Source organism: Ambystoma mexicanum, chromosome 1p (assembly GCF_040938575.1).
Source record: "Ambystoma mexicanum isolate Mex_15411 chromosome 1p, UKY_AmexF1_1, whole genome shotgun sequence".
Taxonomy (NCBI): domain Eukaryota; kingdom Metazoa; phylum Chordata; class Amphibia; order Caudata; family Ambystomatidae; genus Ambystoma; species Ambystoma mexicanum.
Window position 1 is genome coordinate 430,083,204 of NC_090921.1, and position 18,444 is coordinate 430,101,647.

At 48.3% G+C, this 18,444-nt stretch overlaps 1 protein-coding gene across 1 annotated transcript in view; it reads right to left on the bottom strand.

The window, feature by feature from the left end:
• The window catches only part of IL12RB1 (interleukin 12 receptor subunit beta 1), a 448,922-nt gene that overhangs the window by 112,619 nt on the left and 317,859 nt on the right, over nucleotides 1-18,444 (bottom strand). The window contains exon 12 of the mRNA XM_069649246.1: nucleotides 5,365-5,484. Coding sequence (XP_069505347.1) covers nucleotides 5,365-5,484 — 120 coding nt within the window. The remainder of the gene's footprint in view (nucleotides 1-5,364; nucleotides 5,485-18,444) is intronic.

Below are 18,444 nucleotides of genomic sequence, written 5' to 3' on the forward strand. Positions count from 1 at the left end.
CTCCCACTATACAGGACTCTCAGGCCTAGGTGTGTTTTTCTCTGGTATTTAAATTGCATTGTGAAAGTAGTGCTGTCTCTGGTTTTGTCTTCTTATCAAACTGTTCACGTAGTTCATCTAGCAAACTGTTCTACTATTGTCTGAGCTCATGTTGTCTTGTTCAATTGTCCACTATTATCTCATACCTCCCTGTCTCGTCTGCTTGCGCCCCTCCCTGTGTCCTTCCCTAGTGTTCTCCCCGACCCTACCCGTCGTCGCTCCCTCCTTCCCTCTCCCCTCCCTACCTACTCTATGGTGCTCTCTGTCTCTCCTATCTTTTCTATCTGCTTCTCTATTGACTATCCTACTCTCCTCACTATATCTGGTAGGAAGACATTTAAAAAGGACATACTGGTCCCCAACCCAGGCCTCCCTATAGCTGACACCTATACCAATGCTTCCTCCAGGCAAACCCTCTCCAACATCTTCTTTGTCGTTCCCTTGCCAGACCTATGGACTCTTCATATGGTCTCTGTGCTCTCTCCTTTCTCTTCTCCCATTAATTGGTGGCACCCAGTGGGAGGCCCTCCTGGCTCCCTTCCACTACTCTAAAGTCATCATTAATGTTTACCTGAATGGTAACTTCTTGGTCCAAGGCCCTTCGGCCAACCTCCTCCTCTCCTGTTGTCCCCTCTCTTCCCTCCATGGGTTCCTTGTATCCCTGTGCTGTCTACTCTTTGGCTGCCATGCCATATCCACCTTCCTTTGCTGCCCCCCCCTTGGGCTTCTTCTACACCTCCGCAGGGCTTTCCTCTGATTTGTACCCCTCCCTGGAAGTCTTTCAAGGATGGCAACATTCTCCATATTGCCACCCTAAACTCTTGCTCAGCTGTCAAACACTCCTCTGACATCTGCCACCTCCTTAAAGAACTTGACCTCGATGTCCTCAGTCTCACCGAGACATGGGTCACAGCCAACTCTGTCATGAGCTTTGACCCTCTCCTCCATGACGGCTACAAGATACTCTCCTCTCCCAGGTCCAATCATTCCGGAGGGGGTGTAGTCCTGATGTTCCCAGAGTGGATTCCTGCCATTGTCATTCCTACGCAGGTCTACTCCTCTTTTGAATGCCTCATCTGCAGGCTCTCTCCCTCTCCTAGCCATTCCCTTACTGTGGCTACCATCTATCAGCCACCTGGTCAGATCTCCTCCTTCCCTCTGATTGGGCGGACCTCTCCTCTTCCCTCCTGGTCTCGACCACTTTACTACTCCTTCCTGGAGACTTTAACATCCTCCTGGATGCTTCCAGTCCTTCCTCTGCACTCTTTCACAACCTCTGCAACTCTCTCTCACTCTCTATCCTCCCCTCTGGCCCGACTCTTTCTGCAGGGCACACTCTTGGATGTCCTGATCTCTACAGACGTTCCGCTTTCTATCCCTCTCACCACTCCTCTCTCCTGGAGTGATCACTTTCTCCTTTCCTCCCAGCTCACTCTCTTCACCCCTCAGGCCAAGCCAACTCCAGCACTGCCACCTACCTTCTCGGTTATCCAACACATGAAGCGTGTGTCAGTTGAGGCTTTAGCCGCCACTTTTGCACCTCCCATACATCCCCCTTCGGCTGACTCACACCCTGACACAGCCCTTTCTATGCTCCACTCTGTTATATCTGACACTCTTGATGTTCTTGCCCCTGTCATGAGGATCCGCTTGAAGCCCAAAGCCAAGTCAAAGTCTTGGTATGACCTCATCACCATTAAACACAAGTGCAGGGTTGCTGAGAGGAAATGGTGTGTTTCCTGTACATCCTCTGACAAACTGGCCTGCCGCCTTCTCCCACGGCAATATTGGCTCTCTGTCTGCACCAAGAAGAGAGCCCTCATCCAAGCCTGTGTCTGCGGCATCCAATAACTCGGCCGAACTATGCAAGGAGCTGGCCAATCCTAATGCAGTCTCTACCTCTCCTGTCCCCTCCCACGCCCTCTGCACGACCCTGGCTTCTCATTTCATTTCTTAAACTCAGGACATCCTGTCCTCTCTATCTTCCACTCCTCCTCCTTCTACTCCCCGCTCTTCCTCTGGCCCTTCTGTGGCCACCCCTCCTCCCTCCTTCTCTGCCTTTTCCCTGTTCTCCCCAGATGAGATTTCTAGACAAGTCCGATCTATGAAAGTCTTGTCAAAACAGGTTCACCCCAGTTCCTCTAAAACCATCAAGGATGACATTGACATCCTGTCTCCTGCTTTGGCTGACTTCTGCAACCACTACTTCACGACTGGCATCTTCCTTTTCCCCTCAAGCACTCTCTTGTGCACCCTCTTCTTAAGAAACCCTCACCCGACCCCTCCTGCCCTGCTAACTACAGCACAATCTCCATCACTCCTTTCCTTGGCAAACTCCTGGAAAAGCTTGCTGTCTCCCAGCTTAATCTTCACACTGAATTAGTTGGTTGTCTCCATGACCATCAGTCTGGCTTCAGAGCTGCCAGAAGCACGGAAACTGCTCTCGTGAACATCCACGAAGACCTGCTCTCTAACCTTGACTCCAATACCCCCTGTGTCCTCATCTTACTTGATCTCTCTTCTGCCTTTGACACGCTCAACCATGCCATCCTGCTCAACTGCCTCTGTGATAACCTGGGTATCACCAATCAGGACCTGCCTTGGCTGACCTCTTTCCTCGCCGATCCAACCCTCCCAGGTCCAAATGGGGCCTTCCTCTTCTCTGTCTCTATCTGTGGTGTCCACCAGGGGTCTAATCCTCTCCTTGGCTGTTCAACCAATACCTGGCACATCTTGCCCACTGCATTGCTTCTCTCTGCCCCAACGTTCAGTGCTATGCAGACACCACTCAGCTCATTTTTAGGCTCCCTTCCGCCACCTCTCCTTCTCTCATCCATGACTGTCTGTCCGCTATCCAGGTATGGTGTGCCGCCAATTATCTCTGCCTTAATGCCAGTAAGACTGAGATTCTCCTCATTGGCAAACCTACTCCCTCCTTTCCTATCGTTCTCTGTCCTGTCTCCCTTGGACTTCTTCCTTCTCCCACCTGTGAGGCTAATAACCGTGGGGTCATCTTCGACTCCACACTCTCCTTCTCTCCTCACATCTCTGACGTCTCTAAGAAGTCACAGTAACAGCTGCACCTCCTCAGAGGTATTCTTCCTTTCCTCTCCTTCTCCCACAAGCTCACTGTCTCCAGAGCTCTTGTTCTCTCTAGGCTGGACTACTGCAACAGCCTCTTTCTAAATCTGCCTGCTTCTAATCTCCGTCCTCTGCAACTCATCCAGAACAGAACTGTGAGACTTGTCCTTGGCCTCAAGCCCAGGGATGGTATCTCTCCAGGACTGAAATCTCTGCACTGGCTCCCAGTGGCTGCAAGGATTAAGTTCAAATCCCTCTGCATTGTCCACAAGGCCTTCTGGGGCCTGGGGCCTCAATACCTTCAAAACTCTCTTCCTAAATATCTACACTCTCGAGCTCTTCACTCATCTGCCTCCAACTCCCTCGGGGTCAGTCGCTTCTCCTATCAACGAGTTGGTGGTAGATCTCTTTCTTCGGCTGTGGTCTCCCTCTGGAACAGCCTCCCTAAAACTTGAGGAGAACGATCTTCGGTTCCGAAAACACCTCTTTGCTTCTGCTTTCTCTCCGCTCTCCCCTGCTGAACTTCTTATACTGCACTGGTTAGCTGGCTACCCTCTCATCTCGGGCCCAGGTCCCTCCCCCACCAGCTGCACACCTGTGCTGCCTCCCGGGCAACCCCTGCATTTGGGGGCTGTTTCTGTATACAGCCCCCATCAGCACCAGCTCTTGACACTTGATGTTTGCACTTACCTCTGCACTTGCCACAAGCTGACCTCATTTTTTACCTATTGTTTATTATTCTATTTATTTATTACTGATGTTCCTATGTACTGCACTGCCCACTCCCTTTCCCCCTCTGCTCTTTCACTTTCCCCCCTCCCCTGCACTTGCGTGATCTCAATGTCACCTGGCCTAGTAAGATCGTTGTCTCTGTCTTCCCTCTGTTCCCCTCCCTTGCCTCACTGCACCTTGAAACACTTGTGTATAGGCTCGTTATAAATGCCATATCATATCATATATGTTTGAGGAAATTGCGGCAAGGATTGTTTAGTGAAGTCCTATGTAGATCAGTTGGACACTATATTGATCTCTGCGATGGAACCTGACAGTCTAAACATGTTGAATTGTGGGCAGAAAGATACCCAGGTATTCTGGACAGATTTTGGCAACCCAATCCTGTGTGCAACCCACAAAGGGATGACCCTTGGCACTAACAGATTTTAGCTTCAGCCAGTTCTACTGTGTCTATATGTGGACTGAAGGTAATCAAATTAGGGGGACGTTTACCCAAGCAATGATCCTCTCCAGCCAAAGCACTATGACAGTATTGTCTGAACAGAAGTAGGGCAAAAAGCCAAAAGATCAGAATAGGAAACACAGAAGATGCTGAAGAGGCTAACAAGAAGCAGACCAGTGTTGCACAACTATACTCACTTCGTGTGTCTGACAAATTATGTAATGGTGACAATGCACAGACGGAAGGGAGGACATCTATTACTCTGGTGACACTTATGCAGCGAGGTTGATAAGACATGGTGTGGCGCATAAGGAAAGTGGAAGGTTTCCCAAGGAGACACTACCTGAGAAAGTTCAGCACAGCTCATGGCAGTGTCATGAACACATCAAGGGAAGCCCTGAGGCCTATACATGTCTACAAGACTCATGGGAACGCCTCACAATGAATAATGCACATTTAGAAGGACTTGAATATGTAGAAAAGAGAGTGTTAACAGAGCTTTGTGAAACTGTGAAATGTCATAAAATTCAATGCACAAAGTCAGAGGTAAGTCGCATAACTGGGAAAAAGCACACACCTGCCTAGTTTAAAGAGAGCATAACCCACTAATGAATGTCTGCATTGCATTCCTTTTGAGGACGAAGTTCTAAATGTGATTACTTTTAAGTCAAGAACTTGGTATGAAAGGGGCATTCAACAGAACCATATACATAAAGAAAGCACACACGACAGTTGTACAGTCGTCTTGTGCCTATTCATGTCAGGAGTGCAATGCTTGTGCTAGGCTAGGGGTCAGCAACCTTTAGCTCACTAGATGTTTAGAACTGCAGATCCCATAGGGCTTAACCAGCAAAGTCAATGGTGTAGGATCATGGGAGTCTTTGTCACAGACCTCTTTTTTATATATAGGAAGAGAAAACAATGCAAAGTTGCATGTGGCAAGTACGGTTTTCATATGGACTGATTCGGAAGACCTACACATGATGGTTGGATATTACTTTTAAGGACCTCTTATGTTCACAGTCTGAATTTTTATTTTCACAAATATCTTTCTGAGGTATCCTTACGTTTGTAATAATACATGGATCCAAGTGTTCTCCAAATGTTTCCTTCTCCATTAGTGTTCCAAGATTCAGGTGTCTTGACAAAACCATAAATCGCAATACGGTAACATGTCTTTGGCTGAACTGCAATAGAAAACAGCATGGTGAGCTCAGTGACAGGGCTTATCCTTTCCATGGCCCCCAGTCCTCCTCACATTTGCATCCCCTCCAGGCTCTGTTGAGTTGGCCTTTTCTCAGTTCACTGATATGTAATTGCTTAATCATGTTCAATGGTGGCAATGAGATGGCACAGCAGTGAATCGCAAGGATAATGTCAGATAGTGTTATTGCCACAAATTACTCATAACAGAGGGTAAGGGCACATAGGCCAACCTATGATTGGTTCACTACCCAATAGTGCCTTCAAGTAAGTCATCTCAGTATTGTCATGCCAGTTTGCCATGCACATTGTATACCGCTCCCCTGGGGCCAAGTAGGGCACATCTCACCTTTGTTTCGACTTAACCCCAAGATACTCGCCCCAGAGGAACTGTAAACAATCTTTGCTTCCCTGGGGAAACCCAGTTCATCTACTGGCCAATAATGTGTAGGCACCTAGGATGAGATATGGGATATTTTGGTCACCACCTTCCTGAGAGGAGTTAGAATATATCCATTATCTCCCCGCCAAACCCACTCCAAGAAGAAACAAAGATTTACCTGCTTCCTCTGGGAACCCCTAGAGCCTATATCTGCCCCCTTGAAACGAAACGCTGGTTCCATTAACCATATCGCTCCTCTTCCTGGAAGCAACTTCCACACAACTATGATAAAGCTCTCATGTTAGTGGGACCATGCAGGGCATATCATAACTCCACTGGGAGAAATCCGGATATGTGACATGCATCTCCGTGAGGGGACAACTGTGACATAGCTCGGTTCTCAGTGACCATTAACTTTATATTTATTCTTTCACATCTCTGGTGTAAATGCCCCAAATACATGCACATACCTTATTTATTTATTTTGACATTCATATAGCGCACCTAACCCCGAGGCATCTGGGCGCTTTTCCTAAAATAGGTTGTTTACATTGGTTTCTTACACATTTTGCATACATTACTTATGAGGGTTGCAAAGTATAGTTTCATTCCGGAAGTGTACACATGCTAGCAGACTACGTCTCAAGTTAGAAGCTATGTAGCGGTCAGGAGTAGGAAAGGTTGGTTACATATACTGGTGCAGTTTTGCATCCTATTATGGGGGCTGCATCGGTTAGCATACAATTAAAATAGGTATTGTTACATTTACTGGCGCTGGCTCGCCTCCTGTTACGTGGGGCTGCAACTGTAGCATACAAGTCAAAAAAGGTAATGTTACATATACTGGCGCAGACTCACCTCAGGTTACGGGGGACTGCAACCGTTAGCATACCAGTAAAAATAGGTAATGTTACATATACTGGGGCAGCCTCACTGTAACTTTCACAGATGGGAAATATCCATTTGCATATCAGTCTTTGTCCCGCCCACATGGGCAGTCCAGCTCCGAAATGCTATGGCAATTCCTCTCTGAATAAGAGTACCAACAGCAACCCCATACACATGTTTCAGCCTTGTTGGGCATCATCAGTGAGGTGAAGCTGAGCCTCTCTAAGCACAGTGAGCAGGGAGTCCACGTCTGGTTGCCCCCAGGTAACCTAGGGTGACCAACCCCAAGTTCCTTCAAAGAATTCAACAAAGGTAGCAGGCTCCCCTCGCTTGGAAGAACAAGGCATGATAACCTGTTCAGTGGTTGTTAACCAAATTGAGAGTTTGCAGCCATCTGCTTTTTGCTCACTGTAGCTTTCATAGATGGGAAATAGCCATTTGCATATCGGTCTTTGTCCCACCCACATGGGCAGTCCAGCACCAAAATGCTATGGCAATTCCTCTCTGAACAAGAGTACCAACATAAACCCCATACACGTGTTTCAGCCTTGTTGGGCATCATCAGTGAGGTGAAGCTGAGCCTCTCTAAGCACAGTGAGCAGGGAGTCCACGTCTGGTTGCCCCCAGGTAACCAAAGGTGACCAACCCCAAGTTCCTTCAAAGAATTTAACAAAGGTAGCAGGCGCCCCTCTCTCAGAAGAACAAGGCATGATAACCTGTTCAGTGGTTGTTAACCACATTGAGAGTTCGCAGCCATCTGCTTTCGGCTCACTGTACCTTTCACTGATGGGAAATATCCATTTGCATATCAGTCTTTGTCCCGCCCACATGGGCAGTCCAGCACCGAAAGGCTATGGCAATTTATCTCTGAACAAGAGTACCAACAGCAACCCCATACACGTGTTTCAGCCTTGTTGGGCATCATCAGTGAGGTGAAGATGAGCCTCTCTAAGCACAGTGAGCAGGGAGTACACATCTGGTTGCCCCCAGGTAACCTAGGGTGACCAACCCCAAGTTCCTTCAAAGAATTCAACAACTTATCTCATGTTACGGGGGGCTGAAACCGTTAGCATAGAGGTAAAAATAGGTAATGTTACATGTTCTGGTGCAGCCTCGCCTCATGTTACAGAGGGCTTCATCCGTCAGATTTAATATTTTGGTAAACCATTCTTAGCACAAAAAAGCAAGTGGCAGCATATGGATGAAGAACATCTGAATACATTATTACTTAGGCATGATGGTGAATGCAGCTAAGTTCGGTTAAGTAGAGCATTCATTAGGCTGTGGGCGAGGGTTGCTCCATCTGAGTACCCTGGCGGTAAGCGATATGAGGTGGTAAAGTTCAGTAGTGTAGGGGGGTGAGATTTAGAGGTGCATGTAATGTGAGTACAGGCATTGAGAGGTGGCGTAAGGAACAGGGCGGGGTGAAAGAATATACTTCTTGCTGGCAGCTTACCCAGTGCATGGAATTTTAGACCTTCGGTTTGAAGGCGTCTATGAAAGCAGTTCGTGCTGTGCTCCGCCATGACAGGCTGAGACAGGGGCCTTTCGTGTGGGCCTTTGCTGAAGGCCAGTTTTCCCCGCCTGCCGGCTTACCATTGGATCGAATTAAAGCAGGTGCAGCCATCAGCAGCTTTGTTGGGGTTTCAGCGCCATGGCAACCTGCCCAGCCCACTGAGGCACTCCGGTGCCGAGGAAGAGGGTGGCCATCATTGAACGCAAAGAAAGTAAATGAAGATAATGGCACTGAGTGTGCAGGTTTTCCAAAGGTGAAAGACAGTCAGGCCTTGGTATAACAGGAATTAGAAATGTCTGTGATGCAGAGCGCGCACATGCAATTGAAACACATTGTGCGTAGAAACCCATGGGAAGGGCTTACCTCTGCAGAGGGCCTATGGTAGGGGCCAGTGGAAGTGGTGGATGTTGGAAGGGAGGGGGACTGCAGGCGACCTCCTCGCCATAGATGCAGGCCTCAGATGGATGGACAGGCTGAGACACGAGCCTTTCGTGTGGGCCTTTGCTGAGGGCCACGTTCCTCACCTGCTGGCCTGTCATTAGATTGAATTAAAGCAGGGGCAGGTGCATTCCTCTTATAACTAAGAGGAATGCACTAGTGTAATCAAAGATGCATGCAGACTAATTTTAAATGCAGACACGGTGTAAAACCAAATGGTAAACCCATGGCAATCCATCAGCCACCCTAGGCCTGACTGCAGACTGCCCATCAGCCTACCCATCGGGGTCCTTTGCAGGCAGCACACCAGCCTGGCCACCAGGACCCTCTGCAGGCTTCCCTTCAGCCTAGCTACAAGGGCCCTCAGCAGGCATCCCTTCAGCTTGCCCATCAGGGCCCTCAGCAGACATCCCTTCAGCCTGCCCACCAAGGCCCATTAGAGCAAGCACACCAGCCTGCCCACCAGCGCCCTCTGAAGGCATCCGTTCAGACAGCCCACCAGGGCCCTTTGCAGGCAGCACACCAGCCTGCCCACCAGGGCCCTCAGCAGGCAGCTCACTAGCCTGCCCTCATCGCCCCCTGCAGGCATCACATCAGCCTGCCCCCTTAGGCCTCTCCACAGACAGCCCATCAGCCTAATACCTAGGATCCTGGCTCAAATCAACCTGTCATGCATCATGGAAGGATTACAGCAAACCCAGGCATGACCGTTAGGTAGCACACACCCGCCCTGCTGTGACCCAACTGCCCTCCACTGTGCTCATAGCACACACATTCACATTCTGAGTCGTGCACAGCATGTGGATCAGTGGAATGTAGCTTGAGGTGGGCTAGAATGGTTTAAGCTATTCTTGCTTGGGACATGTTGGGCTGGGATGGGAACAATGGATGGATAAGCATGTAGACCCCACTAAGTCCATCATCAAATACCATTGGTGACAAAGAGAAACAGAAATGGTGTCGTGAATTCCATGAAAGAAATGACAATTACAAATGAACAACAAAGGGTTTTATTGCAGAGGAAAGTGTGGGGAAGGACGCTGCTGCCGCATTGGGGTTAGAGGCAAGGTAAAATGAAAGATACCAATGTACATTGCATAATCCAAAAAAATATAAATGTCCAGGCTACGTCCACGAAAATTAGAGTCAAGGGCCATGTCCATTCAGGCCAAGGTCTTGGTTTGTCGAAATAAAATGAGGTTCCAATGGTGTCCCAAACCTTGATGTTGTCATAAGAAGAAAAAAATACATAGGCATTCCTGGCAGGGATGAAAGGGAGGGAAGATGGGTGAGTAGAGTGGGTTGTTGCTGTTTTGGTGCCAGCACTTGTTTTGTTGGTGTCTGTGGGTGTCTAGTATGCTGAGGGTGGAGGCGGATGGGTTGCCTGTGATGGAGAGGTGGCTTCTGTGCTGATGTAGGAGCCAAGGAAGACATGGATTTGGAAGAAGTGGAGGATGAATCCTTCCCTCCCCCCACATACTCCTGCATTAGGCAACTGATTGCTCCCGACATGTCAGCATCCCAATCAAAGCTAGCTTCGTCGGGGCATGGCATGGGCAAGCCTCCACCAATTGGCGGTAGAAGGTGGCATTGCTGTGGGGCAATTGATTGACAGCAGCAGAGGTGCTATGGGCAGCATGATATGGATACTGGCTATGCATGGAGGCCTGTCTCATGCCAAGCGAGCATCATCCCAAGCCTGAGCACAGGCAACTGCTAAGGAAGGAGCAGCCTGCTCTTGGTCTGGTCGAGCAAACCCCCTAGCAAACTCCCTAGCCTGACCAAAGGCCTCAGCAGCAGCTACAGCGGCCTGGTGACCGGCCAGTTTGGCATGATCCTTAGCCTCATGCAGCAGCTGCTTCTGTCTGCTTCCGGGACAACAGAGCAACCTTTGTAGCCTAAGCATAGGCTTCTGTTTCTCCAGTTTAAGCTGCATAGAAATGGCCTGCTTCAGGGCCAGTTCAGCATCATCCTTAGCCTGAACATAAGCAGTTCCAGCCTATTCCCTGCCTAGAAAGGCATCCATCCTGGCTTCTTGCCTAGATGCCCACACCTCCCCAAGGAATTCTGCCCTAAGTCTGTTGGATGCCTCAGCTCTTGCAGAATCATCTCCAGGGATAAGGTACCATCTGCCAGGATTAGTCCCAATGAGGAACAGGCAACCACCAGTTGTTTTGCATTCTCCTCATCCTGTTCATGAGCAGCTTGCATGGCTGTCACTCTCACAATGTGGTCAGATAAGAAAGTGCAGCCACAGATCCTGGAGGTGAGTGGAGGGTGATAGTCGATGCCTGTTCCTGGTATGGGATCAATTCCAGTGTTCCTGGAGAAGGGAGAAGGGGCTGAACGCTCTCTACATACCTTGGGAAGAGAGTGCTCAATGATAGGGGCGGTGCCCTCTACCACCACCAAGATATCTCCACCCTTGGCTGTGATTTCTGTTGATTTATCTGAGGCCTCCTAGTCACTGTGGTTGTTGTGTAGACATTTTCTCTTGCTGGCTGAGGGCTGGATGAGGATGTTGCTAGTGGGTGAGCAGACATGCCTCCTCTCTTCTCTCTCTTCTCCCAAATCAGGTCTCCCAAGTTTCCATGAATTCCCCACCGTCGTAACCCGCTCAACCTCATCATCTCCCTCTCACTCTCACTCTGCAGGAATGTACACGTGGTCCTCTGTGGGTGAAAACAGGAAATCAGCAGCCAATTCCCTTGGGCCACTTTTCAAAAGATGCCTACATATGGCACGTCTCTCTTTTGGCCATCGCTTTGCAATGTCTATCTCCTACTACTTCATGTAACATTGCTGGAGTAACAGTTATCCACAGAATATGCAATGCAATGTGTTAGGTGGGCCTGAATGCCCTCAGAGTCAATTGACTGTGAGCATGCATGGCCACATCCTGCTATGCATAAAATATTGGTGTTCTGGTAATGGGTGGATTGCATGCATGGCATGACAATGGGATGCAGGTGTGATGACTCCAGGTTTTATATTTGACCTGGGATTGGGGTGTAATAAATGTGGCTAACATTGCTCCAGTAATTACACGTACATATTTTGTTTGGAGAGGCAGCACATACATGCCACATTCACTATTCCCCAGTTCATGGTTCCTTGGACCACCTCAGGGAATTGTTCTCATGGCATTGGTTAGTAGCTGACAGCATTCATTTCAGCTATTAGGGTGGTGTGTGTCCAGGTCATGGGTAGGCTGGCCTAGAAACACACGCACCCTCCTGCATGCCCACCATCTTCTGTGATACATGGCACTTCATGGAGTTGTCATCCACATAGGGTGATTTCAACAACTGCCATTATAGCCCTGTGGTGGTTGAGTGATGTAGCATTCAGCACCACATGAGGACATGTTTGACTGCTTGATTTCTTTTACAAAGTGCAATGTGTCGCTTCTGATTTGTTTCTGTGCATGCCACACGCATGCTCATGTATGGAGTGAGGGTGAGCATTTCACAAGCGAGTGGTGGCCCCTTCGCTTGACCAGAAATGTTCATTCCTGTGCATGTTGCATCATGTAATCACGGGTCAAGAAATCATGTAATCAAGGCTTATCCAACCACGTAGGAGCCGTGGTTTTCAGAACAGTTAAAACTACGCCTGACTCAAATTTAGACAGGCAGAACTGTAAGGGATTTCAATCAGGCATACACTCAGGTCTCGCCTAGCATGTAGTGCGCAATGGAACCTTTATTTATTTTTGTCTGTAAGTTCTATATTCTGAATGACATACCACTCATATCACACCCTTCTCAAAATACCCCCCAGGTCACAATGAACCAGGAATCAGGCTAGTTTGTAAAGGTAAATATGTATTTATTTATTTAATATTCAAATCACACATACATTTAATATATATATATATATGGGGCACCAATCACCTACCGGAGACATTACAATTCAGAATATAAGCAAAGCGATTGAATTCACTTATAATGATGCAGAGTAGAAAACACAGGAAAAAGAACAGTTTGAATTGTGAACAGATAGCGTTTAGGTTAATATACCCCCTGCAAAATCGTGTTTAAATACAAATGAGCAATCATGCACAAATGTGAGTAATCAGCAGGTATTCAGGAATGAAAGACATTGGGCCTCATTACGGGTCGGGTGGTCCGGAAATAACAGTGGCGGTAAACCCGCCGCCACTGTTAATTCTGGACCATCAGATCTCGAGTCCTGCAGGCGGGAGGTGGCGTTCCCGCCAGGTCTGACCTGGCAGGTTTAACACCGCCTCCCTGCAGGCGGACGTGGAAACACCAGCACCATCACAAGATGATGCCGGTGTTGCAACATTAATCGTTCTGCTATAATGAGACTTTTTTCATAACTTTGGTTCCTTAAATGGTACAGATTTAATCAATTTCTTAAAATCAAGAGCCTGACATTAGGTTAATATCTATCAATTTTCAGATGTATGCCTCATTAGGTTGCTCAGTTAAAGAGTTTTAACTTTTAAACACACATAAGGATTTAACATCAAGGTTCTCCTTTCTAATCTCCCCTACCCAGGCATTAGCTGTCCAGCCCTTTGATTAGGGAGGCGTGTCCCACTTCCTGGAGAGAAGGTCCCTGTAGAGATCAGTTGGGCAGCTTGCCATTGTCCTCAGCTCAGCCCCAGACGAAAGTCTACTGAGGTCCCATTGCGCTGCATGTTGTCATTATGCGGGAACCATTAACATCACTTAAGCATTCCTGTAGCAAGGGAGTGTCAAGCTGAGATGTCAACTTTCCCAGGTCATGCACTTCCCAATCAGAATTTATTAGTTACTTCCACTGAGTTACTGCTACGCTCACCTGGCTCCCACAGGGGCATCGATCTGAACTGGACAGCTGCGGTCTCCACCAATGTGACGCATAGTGCCGAGATGACGGACTGGACTGCCCCACCTAGCTTCGTTTGCTTGGCCCATAGGAATATTCTTCTGCAAATGGAGAAAGGGAATTAACCACCCGTGGAGTTGAGCGTTAACCCTCCCCCACTGTTCTCCCCACTGATCACCTTTGATGTCCCCTCTTATAGTCTCACCTGATGGTTTGGAAAGATAAGTTCTCCATCCTGCATTGAGCGTAGGGGCCCGTTCATAACCAGTTGCTTCACTGGCTCGAAGGAATGTAGTAAGTATGTAGTTCATAAGAGTTCAAATGTCTGACCTTCACTCTTGTCCGATTCCTTGCAGGTTGCAGCTTGCCCCTAGCGAAGAGTTCCTCGTGGCAACCGGTAATATTCAGGTAAGGATTTGTATTATCCAACACAGTTCGATAAAATAATGTCAATATGTAACCTGTTGCTTTCTCCCTTATTCAGGCGCTGTCATGATGCCTACCCCCGGGGAACCAGACCAGGTCCAGCAACCCCGGAAGCAGGCATCAAGTTATTTTGAGCAAGCCCAAAAACCCCTGCTAGGGGCTGTTTGGGTGTGGTCCTGGCACCTATGGTGCCAGGCTCATATGGAGAGTCAGTCCTGGCACCATAGGCGCCAGGCTCCTAGAGTAGAATTTACCTGATGCAGACCATGCTGCAAGCTTACCTGATGCAGACCATGCTGCAGAGCTCCAAGCCAAATGAGGCTTGGAAGGGACTATTTTACCTAGGGACTATTTTTTACTCGGGTCGGGCTGGGGAGGAATACTTACCTAGGACTACTTTGGAGGCTATTTAAACCACGCCCGAAGAGCAGCACACGCTTCGCATTATTCTGCATCCAGCAGCGTAACGCTCACCGTGTCTGCATGCCTGCATCCAGTCTTCTGCCACGCCCACCTCGAGTCTGCAGCTCCTAGAAAAAGGGAGGAACAGAAGGAGAAAAGGTTAGAATAAGAGCAAAACCTTCGATCCTTACCTGAATTCCGGATCCACTGCGCCTTCGAGCTGGAAGAAAGAACTATTTTACGCACGCCGCCTCACCTGCTGCAGCGCTGCTCTGAACTCACCGGCCTTCGCAGCATCCTCACGATCCACCGCATCCTTCTGCACGTTCCTGCTGCCCTCCGGCACCTAAGGGGAACACAAGAACAGCAAAGGTGAGCCAAGGGAATAAACAGAGCCAATAGTAACTACCCCCATAGACTTACCTGATTACCGCCGGGGGTACTATTCCTCTTCACGGGTCGGCGCAGTCTCCATTGCATCCTCGCCGTACCTCGGCCCCTAAGGGGAACAAAAGGACAACAAGGTGAGACAAAGGGACAAACAAGGGGAACTCTTCTCACCACAATAGACTTACCTAATTTTACCGCCGGAGGCATTATTCACCAAACTTCATGTTTTCTCTCCACACCTGAATAAGGGAGCGAGCAACAGGTTACATTCTGGCCTTATTTTATTGAACTGTGTAGGATAAGACAAATCCTTACCTGAGCTTCGTCAGCTACCACAAGAAATTCTTCGCTGGGGTCAAGCTGCAAACTGTAAGGAATCAGACAAGAGTGAAAGTCAGACATGTGAACTCTTACGAACTACATACTTTTCAGAGTCAATATTGTTCTGGAACTCACCAATTCCTTCGAGCCAGTGAAGCAACTGGTTATCAACGCGCCCCTGCGCTCAATCCAGGATGGAGAGCTCGTCTTTTCAAACCATCAGGTGAGACTATAAGAGGGGACATCAAAGGTGATCTGTGGGGAGAACAGCGGGGGTGAGGGGATTTACGCTCAACTCCATGGGTGGTTAATTCCCTTTCTCCATTTGCAGAAGAATATTCCTACGGGCCAAGCAAACGAAGCTAGGTGGGCCAGTCCAGTCCGTCATCTCGGCCCTACGCTTCACATTGGTGGAGAACGCAGCTGTCCAGTTCATATCGACGCCTCTGTGGGAGCCAGGTGAGCATAATAGAACGTGAAGCCTACCCACAAATTCCCACCCGGGCCTTATGGATACCTCAGAGACTGACCAATTGGCCCAATTACTAGGGGAACTGAGGGCTGAAGTGCATTCTGCCCGTCAAGAATCCAATGCTCTTAGGAGAGAACTGATTTTGTCAAAGGAGCGAACTGATGACCTTGCTAGGCAACTATTGCAAAGCCAGGCTGGACAAGCACCCCTACCTGGTTCCGGGGGAAATCCAGCTCCTGTGTTATCGAGTAACTCTGTGCAAATGAACCTACCAGGAAATATTCCATTAGCTCCACCCTAACACTTTGCCGGAGATCCCAAAAGGTTTGCCGTGTTTATGAACCAATGCCGCTTGCACTTTTTATGCAGACCTGGAGCCTTCCCAAACGATCAAGCCAAGGTAGCCTTTGTATTGTTATATCTCAGCGGCAGTGCAGCTGATTGGTCAATTCCACTAGTTACTCAGGATGACCCAATTCTTCAGGATTTTCAGGGCTTTCAAACAAGCATGGAAAGACTATTTGCCCGGCACTCCCAAGGACAGGCCCTGGATAACAAACTTTTGTCCCTATGACAGGGTAACCAGGACCTTCTATCCTACATCGCGACCTTCAATAGGTTGATAGTGGAAACTGGATGGCCTGAGGTAAAACGAATCACGTTATTTCATCGAAGGCTTCGAGGACAACTCAAGGATGTCTTGGCTCAAGTTGTGAACCCACCTCAAGACTGCGCTGAATATATAGACTTAGTGGTCCAGTTAGATCACAGACTTCAGAACAGAAAGGCTGATTGAGCCAAGTTTGAGAACCGGGTGTTGGTCAAAACCCACGCTAACCCCAAATGAGCAGATGCTTCAGAACCCATGCAAATCGGGGGGGTTAAAGGACCCTTAACCCAGAAGGAAAGAGAAAGGAGACGGCAAATGCAATTGTGTCTATATTGTGGAACCTCTGGGCATTTTCTACGGGATTGCCCGGTAAAACCACCCAAGAAGGTGGAAGGAGCTGCTGATAAAAGCCATATGGAGTCAGACTCGGGAAACGACCACGCCCGACAAGCGTAGAGGTCCGCTTGCTGAGCTTGAAGAAGGATACTCAGACCTCGCATTTCATCATACCAATGGTGCTTGTAGATCCAGGGCAACCATCGCGTATGCACGCAGTAAGGGCATACATTGATAATGGGGCCATAGGAAACTATGTTGACCATGAATTGGCTTCCAGGATGAATCTACCTCTCTGCCGAAAAACCACCTCAGATGTCATCACCACAGTCGATGGAACTGAAATTGCCTCTGGGCCTGTAACTCATTCCACCGCAGAGATGACACTATTGGGTAAGGATGGGCTTCGAGAGACTATTGTATTTTGAGACAGGACAGCTCCCATGGCTAGACTAGATGCATCATTTTCCACTATGTATGGAAGTTCAGGGCGCGGCTGCTTTGATACAGCTGCAGACGTGAATTTCGCTTTCAGCTCTTGGAAGACATTTTCAGCTTCTTCAGTCCACATAAAGCGTTTATTTTTTCGCAAGAGTGCTGTGATGGGATGTACAACATGTGAAAAATCCGGGATGAATCTGCGCTAGAAATTGGCAAAGCCGAGCATGCTTTGTACTCCTTTAACTGAACTTGGTGATGGCCATTTAAGGCGTCCACCTTTCGTGAGTCCATTCGGGCTCCTCTTAGGGTCAGGATAAACCCAAGGAATTCAACTTCTGTGGCATGAAAAACACATTTTTCCAGTTTTGCATATAGTTTGTGCTGGCGCAATTTCTCAAGGACTGCTCGGACTTGCTTCACATGGTCAGATTCTGAAGAGGAGTATACTAGAATATCATCGATATATATGACAACACAAACGTCAATGAGTTCACGAAGGACATCGTTCATGAAATATTGGAAGGCTGCTGGTGCATTGCACAACCCGAAAGGCATCACCTGGTATTAGAATAACCCATACTTTGGGCGAAAAGCAGTCTTCCATTCATCGCCCTCTTTTACACGTACCAGATGGTATGCCCACCAGAGATCTAACTTAGTGGATATGCAAGCATCCTTTACTTGGTCTAGTAGTTCAGGGATCAGAGGCAATGGGTATCGGTTCTTAACAGTTATCTGGTTCAATGCGCGGTAGTCTATGCACGTTCTGAGGTCACCTTCCTTTTTGGTCACGAAGAACAAAGCTGAAGATGAAGGGGACTTGGATGGGCAAATGAAGCCATTAGCAAGGTACTGGTCTAAGTATTGTCGTAGGTGAAGGTTCTCAGGTTCCGTAAGGGCGTAGATCCTGCTACAAGGGGGTTGTGCACCGGGTATGAGATCGATTTGACAATCGTACGATCTGAGGTGGTAAGGTGTTTGCCTGTTCTTTTTGGAAGACATCCTGGAATTCTTGGTATTCTGGAGGTAGTTGCACGACGGCTGTGGTTACTGTTGTCAGGCCTGCATTCAGATTTTTCTTTGGGTAATAGGTTTGTGCACAATCCGGGAAGGTTATTCTCTTCTCTTGCCAATCAATACAAGGATTATGTGTTTCCAACCAAGGTATCCCCAGTATTATTTGGAACTGTGGGGCTTTGATTAGATCAAACATCATAGTCTCTCGATGCCCATCCTGACCCAATAGTGTCATCTCTGCGGTGGAATGACTTACAGGCCCAGAGGCAATTTCAGTTCCATCGACTGTGGTGATGACATCTGAGGTGGTTTTTTTCGGCAGAGAGGTAGATTCATCCTGGAAGCCAATTCATAGTCCACATAGTTTCCTATGGCCCCGCTATCAATGTATGCCCTTACTGCGTGCATACGCGACGGCTGCCTTCGATCTATGAGGACCATTGGTATGATGAAATGCGAGGTCTGA